This window comes from Gekko japonicus, unplaced genomic scaffold (assembly GCF_001447785.1).
Source record: "Gekko japonicus isolate JY-2015 unplaced genomic scaffold, Gekko_japonicus_V1.1 scaffold657, whole genome shotgun sequence".
Classification (NCBI taxonomy): domain Eukaryota; kingdom Metazoa; phylum Chordata; class Lepidosauria; order Squamata; family Gekkonidae; genus Gekko; species Gekko japonicus.
Genome location: NW_015175989.1, coordinates 477,925 through 499,733, shown reverse-complemented (window position 1 = coordinate 499,733; position 21,809 = coordinate 477,925). Strand labels below are relative to the sequence as shown.

At 39.9% G+C, this 21,809-nt stretch overlaps 1 protein-coding gene across 1 annotated transcript in view; it reads right to left on the bottom strand.

Moving 5' to 3' along the window:
* Positions 1–4,287: 4,287 nt before the first annotated feature.
* The window catches only part of ST8SIA4 (ST8 alpha-N-acetyl-neuraminide alpha-2,8-sialyltransferase 4), a 132,380-nt gene continuing 114,858 nt past the window's right edge, over positions 4,288–21,809 (bottom strand). The window contains exon 5 of the mRNA XM_015426340.1: positions 4,288–4,875. Coding sequence (XP_015281826.1) covers positions 4,593–4,875 — 283 coding nt within the window. The 3' untranslated portion in view covers positions 4,288–4,592. The remainder of the gene's footprint in view (positions 4,876–21,809) is intronic.

Genomic DNA, 21,809 nt, shown 5'->3' with positions numbered 1-21,809 from the left:
TCTCAAGACCTTCTACTAAACTCATCTCGCTTATGAAAGCCTATTTAGGAGTTCAGCAAGAAAGATGCTGAAAGGGATACCGAATGAAACACCTTGGTGGCTGTATGCTATTGCATTTCCACTTGGATGCTACTCACTGAATTATAGCCTAATCCTTGAAGATCTTAAAAGGCTACATAAAATGTATGCCCAGTGAAATCAACAAATATTATGATGTAACTAGTATCTGAAGTCACCACAAAGCAAACTAATTGGAAGGAATCCTTGTTTTTGCCATGGATGGTGCACAACAAGATATTAACTTTATATATTTCTATTGATCTGCATATTGAAAACCCATTGTTTTCATCAAGTGCAGTTGATGATTTGTGTCTGTGTGTATGAGAGAGAGAGGTGTGTTGTTTTATAAGACAGCTAGCTAGCTGAACTGGCTAACCATCTCTTGAAATGTTGAACAGACTTCACATTTGAGAAAGAAAATCAGAAAAGGAGAATTCCTCCAAAGCAACAAAGCAAATATATTATCTATATATCTTCATTAATCTCAGGAACTCCAGAGCTCCTAATAAAATAAAATCCACATGAATTATAAAACATTGGTTTATGGATTACAAACATTCACAAGAAACTTATCTGAATGAAAACAAATTCCCTATCTTACTTTGCATTTGTAAACAGACTATTCCTATAGTTTTGCTGTGAGAAAATAGATTTTGTCCCATGTCAGTGATAGTGCTGGCCAATAATGATTGAAAAGCTATGGAAATAGTTGTTCATGGTAGCAGTGGGGCACAAAAAGAGGTTATGGAAAAGAATGAAAATTGTACACATCATGTCTACTACCTCAGAACAAATGTTACTACAATTTGATGAGCATGCAAGTCCCATTCATATTACTCAATGGATTCTGTGGAGTACCTTTCTTCCTAGGAACCTTGGAGCCAATTCACAGCAAGGAATGAGAATTTCAAATGACTGCAAAAAGAAATTATTTATATTCTGCCTAGTGGCTAATAGAAGCCCTCAAAGAAACTAAAGAAAACTTTTTAGAATGGCACCTATATTTTCACTGTTTACAGTGAAAAAAAAAGATAAGAGGTTCAGACATACACAGAAAAGATTAGACATGACATAAATTATGCTGTATGAAATAAGTGTCACCAGATTTCGTACCAGTGAAATGCAGAAGTGCTGCCCTATAGGCCAAACTTCTGCATTTGTACCTCATCTACCTGAAAATATGCAAAAGCACCAGGTCTCTGACAAATAAGGTGGCATGGCATGTCTTGGACTCTACTTAATAGGTGTGGGGGGGATTGTAGATGGCAGTGACCAACTGACCATAATATAGCTGATGAGATACTTTGATTTATGGACAGTGTCATAGGAGATGCAAGCCTTGAAAAATGAAGGACAACAAATGAACCCACTCCTGTCTCTATCATTTAAATCTGATTCAGTCATCCTGATTCTTCACATCACTATTTCATTTACAGCAGGATCCTATGCATGCTTATCAGAAGTAAACTGATTAGAATTCATTAGGGTACTTGTGCATAGGATTCTAGCTTTACACTATGAAACTTTCTTTTATGTAACACAAGGCAAGATGCTTTCCTACATTCTGAATCCCAACATTTGCTGCTGAATTTAAAGTGGAATACTGAAATTTCCCTGAGATGGAAAATGTAAAATCAATGTTAATTAGTATATTTTAGCCCTTGGTTGGTTGTGGACATGTGTAAATAGCTCAGAAAAACAGCATTAAGGTTATGCAAGATGATCAAAAGGCACTAGTCCAGGGTGGTTTTTTTCCAAAGAAAGTGGTCTGTGAAACTGTACTATCAAGGACTGCCAGTCTCATTACATTGCTCTTAATGAAAAATATATTAAAAGGAAAAATATCCCTGCATAGTGACATAGATATTAAGCAACTCACAAAGATGTCTTTTAAAATGTTTCCCTAAAATGTATAAAATACTTACAGCCAATTCTAAGTGTTTTATTGATACATCTATTTCCTTATTGCACTGACATTGTTATCTTCATGTATGAACTACAAATACAAATTGAACTTGACCTCTGCGAGAAAGGTGATTGTACATAGTGAGGAGAGTGTATAAGAGATATTGTCAAAAGCATTATTGAAAACTATGCTAGATCTGAAAGACTGCAACCACACACGGAAACAGCATCAGGCTAGGACTGCGGACACCTGTGTTTAAATCCACAGTCATCTAGGAAGGTCACTGGATAACTATGGGACAGTAACTCTCTCCACTCTCAGCCTAACCAACCTCACAGGACAAAATGGAGGAGGGGAAAACCATGTATGCCATCCTCAGGAATGGAGGAAGAGACAGAAATGAATGGTGAGGAAAAGGTGGGTTCTGGATTAGGTAGTTTTGGGTCAGGACACTGATAGGAATGATCTTAGAATGAAGCCAGTTCAATATAATTGAAGCCCCAGTACTGCTATTGTATGGCTAACATCAGAAATTCATCCTATGAGTTTTGTTCATAAGTGAAATGATTGTGTTTGAGAAACTGGCGCTACCATTTCACCCTATCTTATTTACTTACTTACTTCATTTATATGAAATTTAGGCTGCATGGGAGATGAAGTAGCTTCCCTATAAAGCTCCAAGCTGCCCTCTCCCCATTGGCTCCTTTGAAAACGAGGCCAGTGCAAAATGCTCCACAGCATTACTGCTGTGAATTTCCCTTATTTCACATGGGGAACCTTGTACTCTATTCCAAGTTCTTTTCTCTTTATTTTCCTCAGTGGTTTTCTCTATTCTTACTTAGATGGACGAAACATCTGATAATGATGAAGTTATACTTTCCCCCTACTATCCTCAAATAATTCCTGAAGACCTGTAAGTCTGCAGACAGTGGATGCAAACCTGAGCCCATATTGACAATGATCCTTGCTTAAACTGCCACCATTAATAACTCTCATTATTAATCCATTCAGAACAAAACACACTAATAGAACTTCCCCCAAAAAATTAGAGACAGGATGAAAAGGCAAAGGGAAGTGCTCACCTACTGCATATCAGAATATTATTTTCCAGAAAAAAATGGGCATAATTGTCCAGCACTATGAAAAAATCATATTTCAGATTAAAGGATTTTGTAAATTAGTAAAATTTTGAGTATCATTCAATATGTCAACTATATTGGTTATTTCTAGTTTCCATTTCTGAGTAATTGCCTACTCCTGATTAACAAACGTTGTATCACAATTAAAGAACGAAGAGCATCTGTTTTTATTCAAGCATTCAAGCCATGTAGGAAAAAAAAGGCAAAGTCAAGTTAAAGAATTTGTCATTCAAACTAAACTTTGACACCAAGTTACAGTAAACAAAAATGACTGGAAACATTTTTCTCAGCAGTGCTGTGAGACAATACTAAATGTATATGTTTCTGTCATAAAAAGAAGAAAAATCTACATTGATTACAAAATCAGCATAATCTTTGGTACCAAAGGTAAGGGCACCTGCTTGTTAACTGTATCATCTTCATTTGCCATTAACAGAACAATCTTTCTTTAAAAATGGCTCAAACTACCACATTTTTTGAGAGCCTGTTTCTAACAGGATCAGCTACAAGCAACTATGAGTTTCTAAGACCTGGTCTATTAAGTTCCACCACTCAAAACAATGTCTGCAAAATGACTTATTCCCAACACTGCTACAAGGTACAGAGCTGAAAACCACACTGAATTTCTGCATCCCCTGGACATAACTTATGCCCTTGCTACACATTCTTTCCAGTGGATCAGGCGAATATGGAATGCCCCCAGGGTCCACAGAAGTAAAACCTGGTGATTGGCTTATATATTACAGCAGAGTCAAGTCATCATCTGAAGGCAGTTTCATCTGTACTGTATATACCAAGCCAATGTCAAACAATAAAATAGAATACAGATTTTAAAGTAATTGGGATTATTTTTTTAAAAGATCTTCTAAGACCACTTCTTGAGGATTACTTAAATTTTTCATATTATTATCATTTCAAAATCACTTAAGGGGTTCCAGTACCCATAGAAAATCAATGACAATTTTAAAAATAGGGAGAGAAAAAGAGAGAAAGAGAGAAAGAGGATATAATACAGAGTCAGGCAGTTCCCCAACTGAATGTAATTTTCTTGATCTTTCTGTTGTTATCCACTGCACCATCAATTTCGTTTTGATTTTTTTTGCCAAAAGATCATATTTCCTTAAGGTCAGCTCTCACCTCCTGGATGTTTCTTCTATTTTCTTGCTTGACTCTGAGGTGGCAGTTGGACAGCAAATCAGCTATTTGCTTCTTTAACAAGTGATGAATGCATTGTTGGATCTTGTAAACACTACTTATTTTATACATTCAAGCTTTGTTCTTAGTGAAAGTGGCACTTACTCGAACCATTGCACTCAAAATTTAGCACTTCAACAGGTAAAACATGAGCTGGGAATGGAGTTTTGATGCATTTCCTTGTTCTCCATCAGCTTAGCCCAGCACACTGGGGTACCTCCTCTGTATGGGCCCCACTGCTGTTCCACAAAATCTATATGGCAAAGCCCATATCCTATATGTCTCATTGTGCTTTATTGCTGTATGCATTTCCCTGTTGTCAATTTAAGTGCTCCTCTGTTATGCAACACATTTAAAGTTTTAAATTCTAACGGCATCCTGTGAGGACTAGCATTGGAAAAATATCGGTACTTTAGGTCATCATAATAATGATATTTGACTGATTTCCCATTAATATCCTTTGGGAAGGGCCAGAATCCATAGAGATGAATTTCATCACAGAACCTTGTAGCGAGTGTATACATCAGTAGTCCTGTGCTGGGTCGCTTGATGAAAACCTTGTTGGTCAGCCAGTAACTGCAAAACAAGGGAGAAAACAGAGGATAAGTGTGCTTTTTTGTTGTTGTTTAGCTTCTCTAAAAAGGGTAATAATTAGAAAAGTCTATGGCTCAGTGATGGGAGCATGTATGCAGTGCAAGCCCTGAAAACTCCAATTAAAGGTAAGCATTTTAGTTACTTTAGAAACAGCAACAACGACAACTTGGTTTTCAGGCATAAAAGGGATTTATAAAGGTAAAGGTAAAGGTTCCCTTGCTCGAAAGCCAGTCGAATCCGACTCTAGGGTTGCGGTGCTCATCTCAGTTTCAAAGCCGAAGAGCCAGCGCTGTCCGAAGACATTTCCGTGGTCATGTGGCCCGCATGACTAAACACCAATGCGCATGGAACGCTGTTACCTTCCCACTGAAGTGGTACCTAGTTATCTACTTGCAATTTCTTGCTTTCGAACTGCTAGGTTGGTAGGAGCTGGAACTAGAGACGGGCGCTCACTCCGTCATGCAGCACACTCGGATCTCGAACTGCTGAACTACCGACCTTCCACAGCCTGCAGTTCAGCGTCTTAACCACTTGGGCCATCGCAGTTCCTATAAAAGGGATGTATAGAACTACTCAAAACAGTTTAAACTAGTCTTACTGGGAAAGCCAAGTGCCTAAAACCTTGCAGAGCAACATCCAGTCAGAGCATACCATATTGGTCTAGCACCTAGGTTGACCTATTGTCCAACTCAACCTGAGTAATGTCCTTATATCTGTAGTTGTAGTTCTATGAACTGCTGCCCTGCTAGTTGATGCTAAAAATGCTTTTGCAGCTAACTGCAGTTGGCACTCAGCACCTTTACTTTACAATAAAACACAACTGGAAAATTGTACAGGGAAAATGTGCTTGAATCTATTGGGAACAGCCTCTGTTCAATGCTATTATTTGTGAGTTGGATTCATAATGTTTCTTTAGCAACCTGCTTTGCTGTTGCAACTCCCAATGCACAATGTCTTTGTTTTTCTTACTTTTTACCTCTCTGTGACATCATTTCAAATATAAGGTCCAAATGTTGCTGACCCATCCTGGGGCGCCGGGAGCAACATCGGATGACCGCCCGAACAACAAAAAAAGAACACACCACTTGGGTGCTGGTAGGTAGTCCCTCCCCTATACGAATTGTGGCCCTAGGTAGGATCAACTTGTATGTGTAAACCACCCAGAGACCCTTCGGGGTCAGGGGCGGTATATAAATCGAATATAATAAATAATAAATAAATAAAAGCAATAACATCAGTAATTCTTGCATACTGAACCTTTAAGTTGTCTTGAGTGCTATCTAGGAATTACAAAACTCAAGGCGCAATGTTCCCAACATGATGACATCACCCAGAAGTGATGTCATCATGTTGGGAGAGCTGCAAGGGACGCTCTGGTTTGACAGTAAATTTGCCTAAACTTGCCTAAAAACCATAGTTTTGCCCTCAACCTAGAGCATTGCTGGCATGACGTCATGATGATATCGCTTCCGGGTGATGTCATCACATTGGGGATACCCCAGAATGACAAGGGGACCTGGCAACCCTAGTAAATTATCTAGTATGTGAAAGCACCCAAGAACTTTAGGGTATGTATGCCATAATGTAAGTTGCTTGGAAGTATCTTGAAAGGGCTAGTGAATTACCTGTATCACTGCAAGCCTGGCAAAATGAGATTTTAATCTCAGGGATGCCATAACAGCTCCACCCATTTCCTCACTTGCCGATTCAAGGGCACACTAAATAACTCAGTTTCAATCCACTTTCAATCCACTTCGCAAATGGATTTTACTGTGTGAAATGGCAAAATCCACTTGCTAGCAGTTGCTGAAATGGATTGAATCTGCATCATTTAGCATGTCTGAAAGCACCCACTGCAGGATTATCTTCCTGTCCATGTGATATCTGGAGCCACTTCCTGTTCATGAGGGGAAGTTCAAGACTCAGAGCATTCTAGGAATAATTTCATAGTTTGCATCTCTGCTGTTTTCAGGTTTGATTTTACTTCTCCCTTGTTCAAACTGAATTTGTAATTCTTTATTTTCCATACTATTTTCTGTGACCAATTTTCCCTCATAAAAGGTACAGCGTTATGTAGATATGGACTGTATGTACAAACACATGACTAAAGATATACTGTATGTCAACAATGTATGACATGTGCATACAATATGAATGAAGAAATCTAATATTCCAAAGCAAATCAAAAAAACTATTGACAAAAATATGCACGGATATACAAAGCAACCAAACAGGGAACATCAGCAGTGCATTAGCAGGTCAGTTTAACTACCAGATGCAAAAACTGAGCACATGGACTTTGTACTCCAGCTGGAGTAAGCATGTGGAAACAGATACTTATGAGAAACCTAGGCTGAGGTCAGACTGGCAGTTTGAAGCGCAAGGGAGTCATGGAAAAAAGATCCAGCACAAACTGTTCCTGGTTTTCTGGGTCACACTGTGCTGACTGATGCAGGAGCATACCGGGGAGGAGGAGCAAGGGAGCGTTCGCACTGTTGGCCCACCCCTGGCAGAGGTGCGGCTGTAAGGTGCAGCTTTCTTTTTGATAATCCGGAGATATGTGCATATGTGCATAAACGCACAAGCAGTTGTGGCTTTCGGCATTCACACTTTGTTGGTACGGGATGACCAGGGTTTGCTACCACTTTCACCAGGTACTTTTTAAACTTGGGAGGCAAGCGCTACAAGATGGGCTGAGTATGGCTGGGGAACGCCTGACAGCTGTGCCTGTGTGAACAGCCCGTTTAATCCATTTGTGAAACATTTCTGGCACATGCCTATCTCGGGGCAAATTGCCAGTCTAAACTCAGCCCTAGGCTTTGTTAAAGAGGACTTTCTAGTTTATTAATGCCATACCATCAACCTTCTCTCAAGTTTCATCAGACTCTCCTGAATAGAGCAGCAATAATAATCTATTCTGCTAAATTTACCTTTGGTAGTCCTTAATCCCAGGTGAGCCAAATTTTTCAAAGCATGTATTGATGATTGAACTGCAGAAAAGCAAATGCTGAAGCAGAAGTGACAGATGGGGATGGGAAGAGGAGGATTGAAGAGGTGGATAAAGAAGTGAGTGTGAAACATTTGCTAATTTTAGAGTTGTTTTCTCCTGTGATTAGGGAAAAATAATCCTGACTATCAGCAAATCCTTCAGGAGATAATTAATGGCTGCTTTCCTACAGTATTTTGAAGAAACCTAAAGAAATATATTCTGCAAACAGACACTGAACCAAAACACTTGTCTTACTGAAGTTTGATTCCTTGGTGTGTGTTTTAATTCAAGCTTGCTGCTTTTTCACAAGTTTTAGTCAGAAACTCTTTTTATGTTTTATTTTCATTGGTTCTACAACATGAACCACTGGTAATTTCCCTTGACAGAAGACTGTGTAGCATGACATCCTTGCCTTCCCCTTTTTGCTGCAGTTTCAAATGCCCTCCAAAAGGCTGCTTCATGGGAGCAGCATATGAGGGGAGAGTCCACGGTCTCCCACAGGAGGATGGAAATTAGTGAAAACTGCCCTTCACTATTAGTGGAACTATTCTCTTGGATCCAGTCCCATATATGGATACTCTGTAATACATGTAAGAAACAATGTAGGTGTTTATCAGATCCATTTAAAACAGATTCACAGAGCCACAGAAAGAGAAATAATTAATAAAATGCTGCTGCATATTTAATATAATATTTATTCAAAAAGGAGAGTATACTGAAAGACAATCCCTGTAAAAAAGGGTATACTCCATTGTTCTTTTAAAATTACTGCACATGACTTGTATGCAGATTTACTACAGTTCCCCTAGTTTTTCTTGATGGTACATAGGAAGGAAATAGGGTAATAGGATATTTTCCAATGGATACTGAAATACTGTATATCCTGGAGAAAGAGATCACAAGCCTCTACACACATGCTCCTTGGATGGAAATCCAGTTGTTTCTCATGTATCTGTAGAGTTACTGCACTTCTGCTTAGCCTTCAGTGGTTCCTGTTTGAATACAGATTATGGGGTGCAAATAGCCCCACATGGTGACATTGTCCCAGGTTATGAACACCATACTGACCCCGTGACCAACCCTGAGAGATAACAGAAGGCAACATTTAACATCAGGAAACAAACCAGTCTGACAGAAAAGAAACTGAATTTCAAACTGTTTTTCATGTTCCTTTAGAAAACTGGCACCTCCAGTGAGGATATTCACGTTTACCTTTTAGCAGCTGACTAGCATGAAATGCCAACAATATGAAATGTCTCATCTTGACAAAATGAAGCTAAAGTTCAAGTCAGATAATTTGGTGTTTATTTTGGAGGGGAGAGATTCCTCCCTCCTTCTTGCACTTAAAAGAGTGGCATTGAAGGCATTATTAGCTGAGTTGAAGAGGTGACATGGTATCACCACAGGTACAAAAAGTTGACAGGAAAAAATTTATTGCCTGGGAGTCAAATTTAGCCTCTGCTCCTAATGGGCATCTTCTGGCTGAAGAATAATTCCCACAGGAAGATGAATTTGCCAGGCAAGTAGATATGCCTTGAGGCAGTGGCCTTGGCTAGGCTGGTGCCAGCACCAAGAGCAGACAATGAGGATCTGCTTCCCTACTTTTTTTTTGCTTGGACCCCTGCCTGGAGTGAACATCTGTTGATATTTTACTGTATATCTCCAGTGCTTAGTCCTGATAAAGGTTCATTGTGCTGGTGCACACTCAGTAGAGCTGACTCCAGACAAGAACGGATGTCAGTGGTCTTAATTTCAAACTGTTTTTCATGTTCCTTTAGAAAACTGGCACCTCTAGTGAGGATATTCACTTTTACCTTTTAGCAGCTGACTAGCATGAAATGCCAACAATATGAAATGTCTCATCTTGACAAAATGAAGCTAAAGTTCAAGTCAGATAATTTGGTGTTTATTTTGGAGGGGAGAGATTCCTCCCTCCTTCTTGCACTTAAAAGAGTGGCATTGAAGGCATTATTAGCTGAGTTGAAGAGGTGACATGGTATCACCACAGGTACAAAAAGTTGACAGGAAAAAATTTATTGCCTGGGAGTCAAATTTAGCCTCTGCTCCTAATGGGCATCTTCTGGCTGAAGAATAATTCCCACAGGAAGATGAATTTGCCAGGCAAGTAGATATGCCTTGAGGCAGTGGCCTTGGCTAGGCTGGTGCCAGCACCAAGAGCAGACAATGAGGATCTGCTTCCCTACTTTTTTTTTGCTTGGACCCCTGCCTGGAGTGAACATCTGTTGATATTTTACTGTATATCTCCAGTGCTTAGTCCAGATAAAGGTTCATTATGCTGGTGCACACTCAGTAGAGTTGACTCCAGACAAGAACGGATGTCAATGGTCTCCATACTTCCATTTTGCCTGTAGGAATTAAACACACACACAAACACACATGCACACACTCTTTTCTTTGCCCCTGTAGCATCAAAACACTTGCGATTACAGAATGAGGCATCTAGGATGAAGGATGAACTTCAAGGGCATCACTTGTTTCACATACTTAAAAAATCTATGCCTGCAGAACACACCAATAATCATGTTGTTAATGTGTATGGAAGATCACAGAACACATTAGCATGGAATATGGTGGCAGGAGTTGATGGTGGGCCCATCAAGAGTTCTCATCACCAAGAAATACCCAGCCCCAACCCTATTGGATACTAGCACATTCAGTGCTCAGCATGTTATATTTGCTATACATGTTTAATGGACACGCATGTCTGTTCCAGGGCTGTATGGGCCACTTTAAACAGGAGAGGGCTTTTCCACTAAGGCTGCCAATAACCTGGAGAGAGAGAAATGCCCTGCCTCTTCCATAGAGGCTTAATGATATGTTATTTACCAGATTGTTATTTACCTCTATGCTATGAAAACATTCACCTATGCACTTCCACACATTAAGGTTCTATATAACAGACAGAATTTTTCTATTAAAGGGAGCTTCAGGTTGTTGTGACCACTTCTGACCTGGCAGGGCAGGTATGTGTACATGCTAAACAAGCAGAGTAAAGCATCTCCTTTTAGGATGGGAGAGAAGATGGAGGCAAAGGCTATACTTCTTTCTCTCACAGACTAAAATAGAGGAAGCCAGCTTAGATGTCCTGCATAGGGACCACAGTAGAATATATTCCATAAAACAATTTTATGCACTGTCACCCTGGCACTGAAAAGAACAAGTGCCCCGTTGACTAAACACTTTATTGAAGACAATCATGGTCCCTCATCTGACTTTACCTTTCAGGATGTGCAAAAATTAACTTGTCAAAAGGAGAGACTACTGCTGGGAAAAAAGCAGAATGGATTATGAGCAGAATGGATTTTATATATTTACATAAGTTTGACTAACCATTGATATATAATTATGAGAACTCAGTACTGTATTTGTATATTATATTACAGATTCCCTTGAAGAAGCCTGTTGGTGAAACAAAGAGGAATTTTTAGCTGAGTAATAAAATATGGGGTCCCCTTATCTTTCTGTGTATGGGACAGCCAGCAGAAATGGAGGCAAAAAGGGGAGGAGGAGAGATGAGAAACACAAAAACAGTATGTTGTGTCTGGTTGCCCACAGGGCAGAAACAAAGAAAAAGGTTCAACAAATGCAGCCACGACCAGCAAGGTTGGGCAATCTGAAGAGCAAGGGGTCAGGTATCAGATTATGGGAGGTAGGGTGAGATGCTGAAAACACCAGAGCAAAGTGATGTAAAAAGGAAGCTGAATTTAGCTGCCCTCACTTAATACAGTCCATTTCTCTTTAAAAAGTGTACCCACTTAAGAATCCTATGAAAAGCAAGAAAAGCTCACTCATATGCCAATTCACATCTCTCCGAGACCGCTCTGCAAGGGGGGATTTCAATTTCCTAATATCTCCCTCTGTATGAAATTTGGAAGGAAGGCTCTCTTGGGTGAGAGATGCGACCCCTGAGAATTTTGTCCTGAATTAGTAGAGAAAAGGGATTAGAGACAATGTAACCACTGGAAATGACTACCAGTAGATTTCCCAATAAGGCTAGCTGTAATACCAATATTAAAGAACTAGGAAAAAGGCTTGTTGTAGAAATAAATACAACGATCTCTAGAAAGAGGCTCTGGGCGGGTGCCCCTTGCTGTGGCGACCTCAGCAGGGTATAATGACACTGAGTCCACCATTTTCTCCAGAGGAACTGATCTCTGCTACCTAAAGAACAGTTGTACTTTTGAGTGATCTCCAGCCCTCACCTGGAGATTGGCAATGATGGTTCCCCAGAAGGGACTGGTTGGTTTGGAGGGTGGAGTCTATGGCTTTCTACCTGTATGAGGTCCCACGCCTCCTGAAACCTCACCCTCTCCAGGCTCCATCCCTTACATCTGTGTTCTGACTGGCTATGGTGGGGGGGGGTAGGAACAGCAAACTGTTTAGAATGTTGGAGGCAAGACTCAAGCAATGCAGCCAGTGGATAGGGACAGATTCTGAGTGACACACCAGGGTGCCAACCAATTCCGGAGCGTGTGGAATGTTCTAGAGAAGTGCCACCACCATTCGGCTTTTATATATAAGGGAGATTTGATTCAAGCATTAACAACATGACCCAACTAAGAACTGTTTTGCGTACCCTTGCTATGCATCAGATGAGGTAACTGTATGCACATTGGTCCTCAAAAATTAGTGTTAAAATGGACTTCCGGTGGAACTTCCGGTGGCTGATGACACGGCGACGGGCGGCTCTCAGATCGCTCCAAGCCACCCAAACCCTTTATCGCTCTTTTTGGGGCCGCCCGGTCTCTGGGTGCACTCCGCCAGACTTCCTGTAGAGAGGTCTGGTGGCAGGGGGCTTTGCCTCGGCCCCTCCCACAACTGGCAATGGACGCCATGTTCTACTTAGCTGCAGCCAGACTTTTTAATCACGTTGGGAATTATAATTTATAATACAGCAACACGGAGAAAGAAAAGAAAAGAAGAGTGAGTACATGTTTTTTACATTTGTAACTCAAAGAAAAGCAGTGACTTTTTTGGGGGGAAAGTATCCCAGACGGCTTTAACTCTAAAACGGAGTGAGAAGCGGCCGGAAACTGAAGAGGAACAATTGGGCAAGTGTTTCTTCTTTCTTGAGAGGTAAAAGTTGATTTTCAGCAAGGATTTGTAGCGGTTAAACTGAGCAAGTAGAACAAGATTTGGGACTATTGCAATATGAATAAATAAGGTGGAAAAAGAATGGGTAGTGAAAAGAAGATGGCATTTAGAGAGGACATTGAAGAGCAGGAGGAGCTTAAAGAAAGCATAGAAATTGGAGAGTTATCTATTGAACAGCTCCGGAGAATACTTATGGAGGGGATTCAAAGGGGGATTGAAGAAGCTTTCCAAAACCTGAGAGACAGTAATCAGAGTGTGCATACAACTGTGGACAATGAGAAAAAGTTGCTGCAAAATAACCAGGATGTTGCAGAGGAAGAGGTGTATCACCAAGAGAAGACAGCTTTTGATATACAAACCCGAACTTGGATAAAGCAGAAACAAAGGAGTAATCAAAAGGAGACAAGAAGACATTATTTAAAGACCAGACTGATAAAGAGGGTTTTTGTAAAACGTACTCAAAAAAAAATGAGGAGAAAGAGAACAAGCCAAAAGAAGCCAATAAGAACTGGTTATGTGACGGTAAAGCTGGCAGGAAAAGGCTCTCACAAACTGTGGCTTTTAGAAAGAAAGAAAAGGGAGAAGAAAAAAAGTACAAGAGACAGTAAATGGCAAAATACTAAAGACAACAAGATTCCGAAAGTGTTTAAAGAAATCAGACATGTGGCTATGATTGTAAAGAAAAAAAATTACAGATTTTTTGGAGGAAAATTAAGATATATGGGTGGGGGTAGTTATATTTTTGTTTTTCTTGGATTAGTTTGAGGATTGTTAGAATGAGAAATGAACCTAAGGATTAATGTATTAGGGTATTGATAAATGAATTATGTATGTTCTCTTAGGTGTTGCATTCCAGGCAAATATTTATTAATTGATGTTAGCTTAAGTGGGAAATGAAATTAAGGGCTGATTAACATGACAAAAAATTAAATTGGATTTGACAAGAAAAGAAGTTGTATTTTTTATTATTATTTTCCTTTTGAAAGAGGGTAAAGCCAAGGTTATAAGATACTAAAATAAATATTTTTAAGTCTGATCAGAAGGGATATATATGTATAGGTGAAATGAAGTTTGGGTTATATTTTAATTATCTCTTAAGACATAATTGGGTATATAAAATAAATATTAAAGTCTGATCAGAAGGGATATATATGTGTAAGTGAAATGAAGTCTGGTTTATATTTTAATTATCTCTTAAGACTTAATTGGGTATAGACTGGTTTTTTTGTTTTGTTTTTTGCTCTTTGCTCTCTATAGATAAGGAATATGAGGTTAAGTTCTTTAATAGCAAATATTATTCTTTGAAAATGAGTAAAGTACAAGGCACAAATTTTTAGTTTAATTGTTAAAGGATGGACAGGAATTTAGGTCAGACCATAGAGGCCACTGGAAATTGTGATATAATCCTAACAGTAAATAATATATTAGAAAGATGGTAAAGTTAAAGATGCATGGTACAAAGTTAACCTTAAAAATGGAAAAGAAGAGAATTTCTATATAGGTGAAAAGGATGTTGATTTGGAATGTGTAATGGGATTAAGGACCGGTAAGGTACTAATATATATATGTATATAAAATAACACTTAAATTTTTGTTCTAAGAATAGTTCTATGTCATTTTCTTTGTTCTATTTTTTTTTGATATTCGCAGATAAGAAAACATGCTGATGTATTGCTGAGTAGTAATTTATATACTTTTGAATAGGGTATTGTAATAGATGTGAGTTGCAAAGGAAATTGATAATGGTTGGCCAGAAAGGGTTTATAGGAGTTATTAAAGTTTAGTTCAAGATAGATTAGAAATGAGCATATGGATTAGTGAAAAACTACTGTATAATCCTTCAAAAGAGTTGTTGTATAGAATATATGGTGGAAGGTTTATGCACTTTTCTTTTTTGTTTGGAAAATAATAAACATATTTATTAAAAAAATTAGTGTTGAAATGAACAATTAAAGTAAGCCTTTTCAACATGCGGCAAATTTCTTAATATTGTAATTGTGAAAAAGGAAAAAAAATAACTGGTGGGTACTTTATAATTGAGTTGGGAACCCAGATTAAACTTCAATTTCTAAAACTCCAGGAAACCTTGAAATTTACTGCTGAGTTTTGCAGCTTCCAAACATCTTGAAGAGAATCCAAGTGCATCCAAGTAACAAAATGACTTGAGGCATTTAACCTGCAGTTTAGAGCTTAAATCCTTTTACAGAGGCTGAGTTTGTAATTAATCAGCCAGTAACACATCTCACCCCAGTAAATCCCTAGCTCTCTGTCCTTGGCACAAAATGATTTAAAATTGACCCCTGTTTTCTTTGGCTTCTATGATATCTTTCTAGACTCTGCTGGTTAGTAAGCAGTATTGTGGCTCTTCTGGGAGACTGGATAAAGGTGACTATCAGATAATTTCCTAATAAGAAAAATAATTGTGTGATTAATAGGCTGCTTGCACTAGTTCTATTCTATAGATGAGCAAATGGCAATTAAGAAATCTCTTTTTTAAAGTAGTGCTTCCTGGAGTACACTGATTCTCCTTGTGGACTCTTTCTTCAGGCCACAACATCAAAGATAATAGTATAATTATATTGGAATAGAGGAGGCAGTTTGGGACCTAGATAAAAAGTGAAGCTTATGTGTCACAATGCTAATTTTTAAACTTTATGGAACAAACAGTTTAAAAACGATCCCTTTCATATTGTTTCTCCATCAGCTACTGGATGTAAGCCAGGGACTGTTGTGTGCCATTTCCTCGATCAAAATGAAATTGTCAGCTATGTGCTTAACAGCAAGGAGCGCAGATTGCCCATTGTGCTTGAGTGTATGTACAGAACTGAAGTTCACTGGGAGTGGTAGAACAAGCATTTGGGAGTTTCCTATGTTGTCAGCTGTTCAGAATTATATTTGGGTGATTTACTTTATAATGAAAACTAGAAAATGGTATTTTCTTTAAGATGGCAACAATCATAAACATGGTCTAGTGCATAAGGTCTATGTTCAAAGCAGCCTACTTCCTTTACAGAGAAATGATCAGGAGAATTGAAGTGCATGACATGATAGAACATCTAATAAAATAACAGCCCCATGCAAGTAGTGCTTCCTGGAGTACACTGATTCTGCTTGTGGACCCATGTCTTGAGTCTGAAAGTCTGAACAAGTTCTATCTATCTATATGCCATGTCATTTTTGCACACTTTGATAATCTATTCAGTGGACTTCAAGTAGTAAGTGATATAACTGGCATCTGTCACTGTATCATATTCATCTTCTGATCTTATTTTTCCCAAATGAAAAGGCATACATTCAAAGTAGTATTTTAGTTAGTAACTAGGGTTACATATATTTGGTTCTTGCCTTTTTTGTGATTGCTGCCTCCTGAACAAAAACAATTTTCCCCATTTACTACAATATGGCAGTTTTATGTTTTCAATTTTTAAAGAACAGAATTATTCTTATAATCACAGCATGAAAAAGACAGACTTCAACCATTTGCTTGAAACATGACTTCAAAATGCAGTTTAGCCTTCTCCTTTCAAGCCATGGAGATCTTCTTTCAAAAAGCACTGAAGAGGGAGGAAAATATAACACACTTCAAGCGAAAGCACATATAACACTTTGGGTTTAATCCTACCAGTTTTCTGTTCATGCAAGAGGGTGGGGTGGTTTTGACCTGCCCTAAGGCTAGGCTGTGGATTGAGAAAGCCTGTGCAGACCTAAAAGTCACACAGGATGGGGCTGCAGTAAGTAGGGAAATCAGATGTGCTTGACCCTCTTTATTGTTACAATACTGTGCATTATTATGCATTGGCAACACTTTTGACTCGGTAGTGCGTTCTAGCAGATATTCTAATAAAACTCTTGAGATAAACAAAAAATCATCCCATACTTTCTAGGCAACATCATCCCTCCCTCCAGTTCCCCTGTAACAAATTGTAATAGTATAAGTGTCATGGCCTTAAGCAGACTTTCTAACACACGCCTTTATGCAGCTCTGATCTTAGTCACAAGCTAAACCCAGACTATTGCAAAGGGTCTATTAAGATGCTACATAAGAAAACTGGCGTGTATCCTGTTATCATGATTACAGTGTTTTCTCACATGATTACACTGCTTTCTCACAGCAACCACCCCATTGCCATCCACTGAGTTTTAAAAAGTACAAAGCAAAAAGAAAATAAGTCTTTTTTGAGATTTAGTAATTGAGACTTACTATTAAAGTATCCTTATAGGCCCTTTGTGTCTGCCCATGAACCCACTTAATCTTGCAGTCACACCTTAAATAGATGCTGCTGACTGCGCAGATGCTAAAATCAGGCAATTCTTATTTAAAGAATTCATCTGATTGCACAGGCAGGAGGAAGAAATGAACAACTGATTTTGTTATTTACACAAGTTGATACAACCATTGGTGATATGTGTGTCTTCTCTACTAATTGAAATGATTCAGTTCTTGGACTGGTTAAAAGCAGGCTCTGCAGCACAAGCAAAAACTTTTAGGCAGAAAGTGGCTCAACATGATACTATGCTTAAGACAAGCTTTGCCAGGAAACATTGAGCCCATCCAGTCAAGAGTTTGCCTAACATGTAAATAATGGAGTCCAATCAAAGTACATTTGCCTGGTAATCAGGTTTGTGTCAAGCATGACTAATTTGTAGTGGTTGAATCGCTCAATAATTCCTGAAGCAGAGATGCAGTAGAGTTGCCTGCTCTTAGAGAAGACAGTCTATTACAGCTCTGTATGAATCACTGCCCTGGGCTTGCCTCTTTCAGTTAGGAGGCACGCCCAGATTATGCAATAATACAGAGACAGCAGAAGCGGAGTAAAAAGACACCAGGGAAAATCTGGTAGTAAATGGGTTGCGACGGGCCACAGATGGACTTTCCACTGTCTGATCACTCCAGAGCACTCTCATGGCGTCGGGATGGTCTGATGAGGCCATCCCAACTCCGTGCTGTTCCCCCCCCTTCTCGGTATGCACATGATCACAAACTCCATAGGGAGATGTGATTCATAGATTCCTCATTGAAGTGCATCGGACACAAACAGCAAAAAAAATAATAATAATCACCCGTGGTTGCGTCTGATCATGCAGTGGCGGGCTGTGCCCGCAGCTTCCAAGGACTGTGTGATCATGCAACTGCGGGTCAAATTCCTCCAGAGGAAATAGCCTCACTTTCCCCCCACCTTATTTTGCGTGTGTGACCCCCCCCCCATTATTTGTCTTAATAATGCAGCCTACAGTAGTTGGGTTTGTCCCAGATTAGTTTGGTTTGATGGTGGAAAGTGCTCTAAAATTGCTGCTGAGTTATGGTGACCTTGTATGGTTTTCAAGGCATTCTGGGGTGTTTTTTAATTGTCTGCCTCTGTGTAGTAACCCTGGACTTCCTTGATGGTCTCCCATCCAAGTACTAACCAGGGCTGACCCTGCTTAGTTTCTGAGATCTGATGAGATCAGGCTAGCCTGTGAATTTAGATAAACCACGAGCCATCATGAGTCTGCCCAGTACCACTTACAGGAACCCGGCAAAGCCCTGATCTATAATTAAGAATGTACTGAACTGTGGGACTTATTTCCAAGTAAACAAGCAATGAATTGTAAGAAAGCAAGCTTAAATGTGCATGCTAGACTATTTACCATCTGGATTATTATTCCTGGAAGTTGATAGCACAGATTTATCCTGAGTATAAAGATGTTAAGCATTTGCAATCTAATGTCACAGGTAGAATTCTGACACCATGAACAGGAAAAGTAAAGGTTCAACATGTCAAACAATTGCTAAATGACTGTTTGAAAGAGAAGGAAAAACAGCAGAAGCCAACAGCCCTCTGTTACTTTAAAAATTGTGTGTACTTCCAATATTTCAACAAGATGGCAAATTCATGCAGATTGGGCTGGTTCTACACATCCAATATATACAAATCTGTGGATGCCCACTATAAATCAGCATATGCTTGAGTAACCTTTTCACATGACTTACAACTGATTACACAGAAGCTGAAACTGAGCCCTACTTTATATGCTATATCTGCTGATTGTGTGCTGTATCTCAGACAGGACTATGATTGATGGCTTAAGCTGGAGTTCACCAACAGTGCAGTTCTGTATAGGATTGCACTATGAATCTTCAAATTTATGACATAAGAACATAGGAAGAGCCCTGCTGGATCAGACCAATGGTCCATCTAGTCCAGCATCCTGTCTCACACAGTGGCCAACCAGTTCCTCTGAATGGCCAACAACAGGGCATAGAGGCTGAGGCCTTTCCCTGATGTTGCCTCCTGGTTCTGGGATTCAGAGGCTTAGTGCTTCTGAATGTGGAGGTTGCCCCATCAGTCACCATGGCTAGTAGCCATTTATGGACTTATCCTCCACGAATCTATCTAACCCCCCTTTAAAGCTGCTTATTCCTGTACACTACATCCTCTGGCCAATACAGTGATATGTGAAGAAAAGAAGAGATTGGATTTATACCCCACCCTTCACTACCCAAAGGAGTCTCAGAGCGGCTTACAAACTCCTTTCCCTCCCCATCTCCACAACAGACACCCTGTGAGGTAGGTGGGGCTGAGAGAGCTCTGACAGAAACTGCTGTTTTTCAAGAACAGCTGTGCCAGAACTATGGCTTGCCCAAGGTCATCCAGCAGATGCAAGTGGAGGAGTGGGGAATCAAACCTGGTTCTCCCAGATAAGAGTCCACGCAGTTAACCACTACACCAAACTGGCTCTTTGTCATTGCCTAAAGGAAAAACAGGCCTTTAAAAACAACAGCCCACACCCTTCCTGGTAATGTTTATACACTGTTTTCATATGTCATCATATCCTGTTTCCCCACCTGTGCTGAACATCATAGTGCTGCTAGTGAGCCCAAATATGCATATGATGATCCTATGTCCCAGCTTTATTCCTAAATGTGAAGAGGGACAGGGAGCAAAAAAGAGGTTTCCAAAACGATGATTCAAATGCCATGTCTAGTCCTATCATCCAATCTCTCCAGTCAAAGAAATGCATGCACCCATTGTATTACCTCTGAAAAGAAGACTAAGAGGAAATAATGCCTATATACTACTGATTTAACATGGGAACAAAATGCACATTAAAAAGGAGAAAGATTAGACTCCCCACCCCGCCCCAAAGTGTTTGTACGCACTTACTCAGCAATGGCAGGAGAAAAGAGCAAGAGTCCAGTAGCACCTTAAAGACTAACAAAATTTGTGGCAGGGTATGTGCCTTTGTGAGTCACTGCTCACTTCTTCAGACACAGCTAGAATGTGAGTATATCTGTCTGTATATCTTGGAGAGTGGAGTGATCTCAGATGCCAAATGACAATAGCAGGCTTGATTGGATTAGGTGTGATATACAGAGAAGTAGAAGGCATGGAGAAACCAGCATTGGTACTGAGACAGGAAACCTAGGTCTCAATTCAGTCCAGGAGGATGCATTGTCTTGAGTTTCATTATCAGTTGCAATTCAGCAGTCTCTCTTTCTAATCTCCTTTGTAAGAGAACTGCTACTCTTAGGTCAGCAACTGAATTTCCTGAAAAAGTTAAAACATTCCCCACTGGTTTTTGAGTGTTGTGGTTTCTAATGTCAGACTTTACATTACAGAAAGGAAACAAATGCACATATGAAATACAAACACAGTTTAAACCGTTTCCCTAACAAACTACCTGCTGTTAAGGGAGGAAATAAAAGGGAAGAATTGGAGACCTACAAGCCTGCTTCCTGAAGATGGTGGGGCAGCTCCAGAGAGGGAAACTGACAAGACTGGAGAAGCACAGCAGAATGTGGTAGAAAAGTAGAGAAGCCAACCATACAGTTGGGATAACAGGCTGGGATCCAAAACCAGCTACCAATTGGATGAACTGAGGGATAACTTTGTATATCTTTTTGCTAAGATTGAGGAGGCAAAAAAGGTGTTGGCACTGCAGGCTTCCCAAGTACTTACCGTGATTCAGCGGGGGACACAGACATCCTCGCAGGATCATTCCTGTGGGGACAACAGACGCGCCGTACCATGCCGTCACCAGGAAGTGACGCCGGGCAATGCTCTGGCAATGGGGCTGGAAACTCAATGGTACCATCGAGTTTTCAGTCCCATTGCCAGAGCGTCGCCCAGCGTCACTTCCTGGCGACAGCATGGTGTGTTGCAGGGAGGAATGGTCCGGCCGGGGAGCATGTTTCCCCCGCCGGATCATGGTAAGTACTTGGGAACCCTATGGCACTGGAATGTGGGAGTGATAAAATGCCCATCTGTCCAAACATGGGCTAATTTGAAAAGGGTTTTTGTGTGAGAGTGTGTGTGCATTGTGGAAGGAAGTTTTATTCTTTTGCATTAAAGGCAAAAGTATCAAGAAGAAGTATTCCTTTAGAGAGAATGAGAGGTTACACAGGCAAGTACTGATGGCTGAGTATTTTACAAGATGGAGTAGGGGAAGAAATCTTTCTGCGCAACATTTAACACAAGGTGGAAATAGCTGGGGCTGACCTATAGCTCATTGTCTTGATTATTTGGGTCAGTCATTAAGGCCAGATTATCAGGGAGGGGGCCCCTTGGATCTTCAGGGGGAAAGGCTCTTTGGTTGACTCCCACCAGAGATGAGCTTTTGCATAGTTAATGGAGTTGTCTTCACATTTCTTTCATACTTTCAGCGTCACTCACTGTCATTTTGATATCAGTGATCCAGACTCTATTTTTCATTGCTAGGCCCATGCTAAGGTATGTACATGTACAGGGATCAAAAATGGCAGTAACCTGTGAGGGGAAGTCCCAGGGCATCATAGTTTTCTTCCTCCTATTAGGCTTAGGCTGAAAGGAAG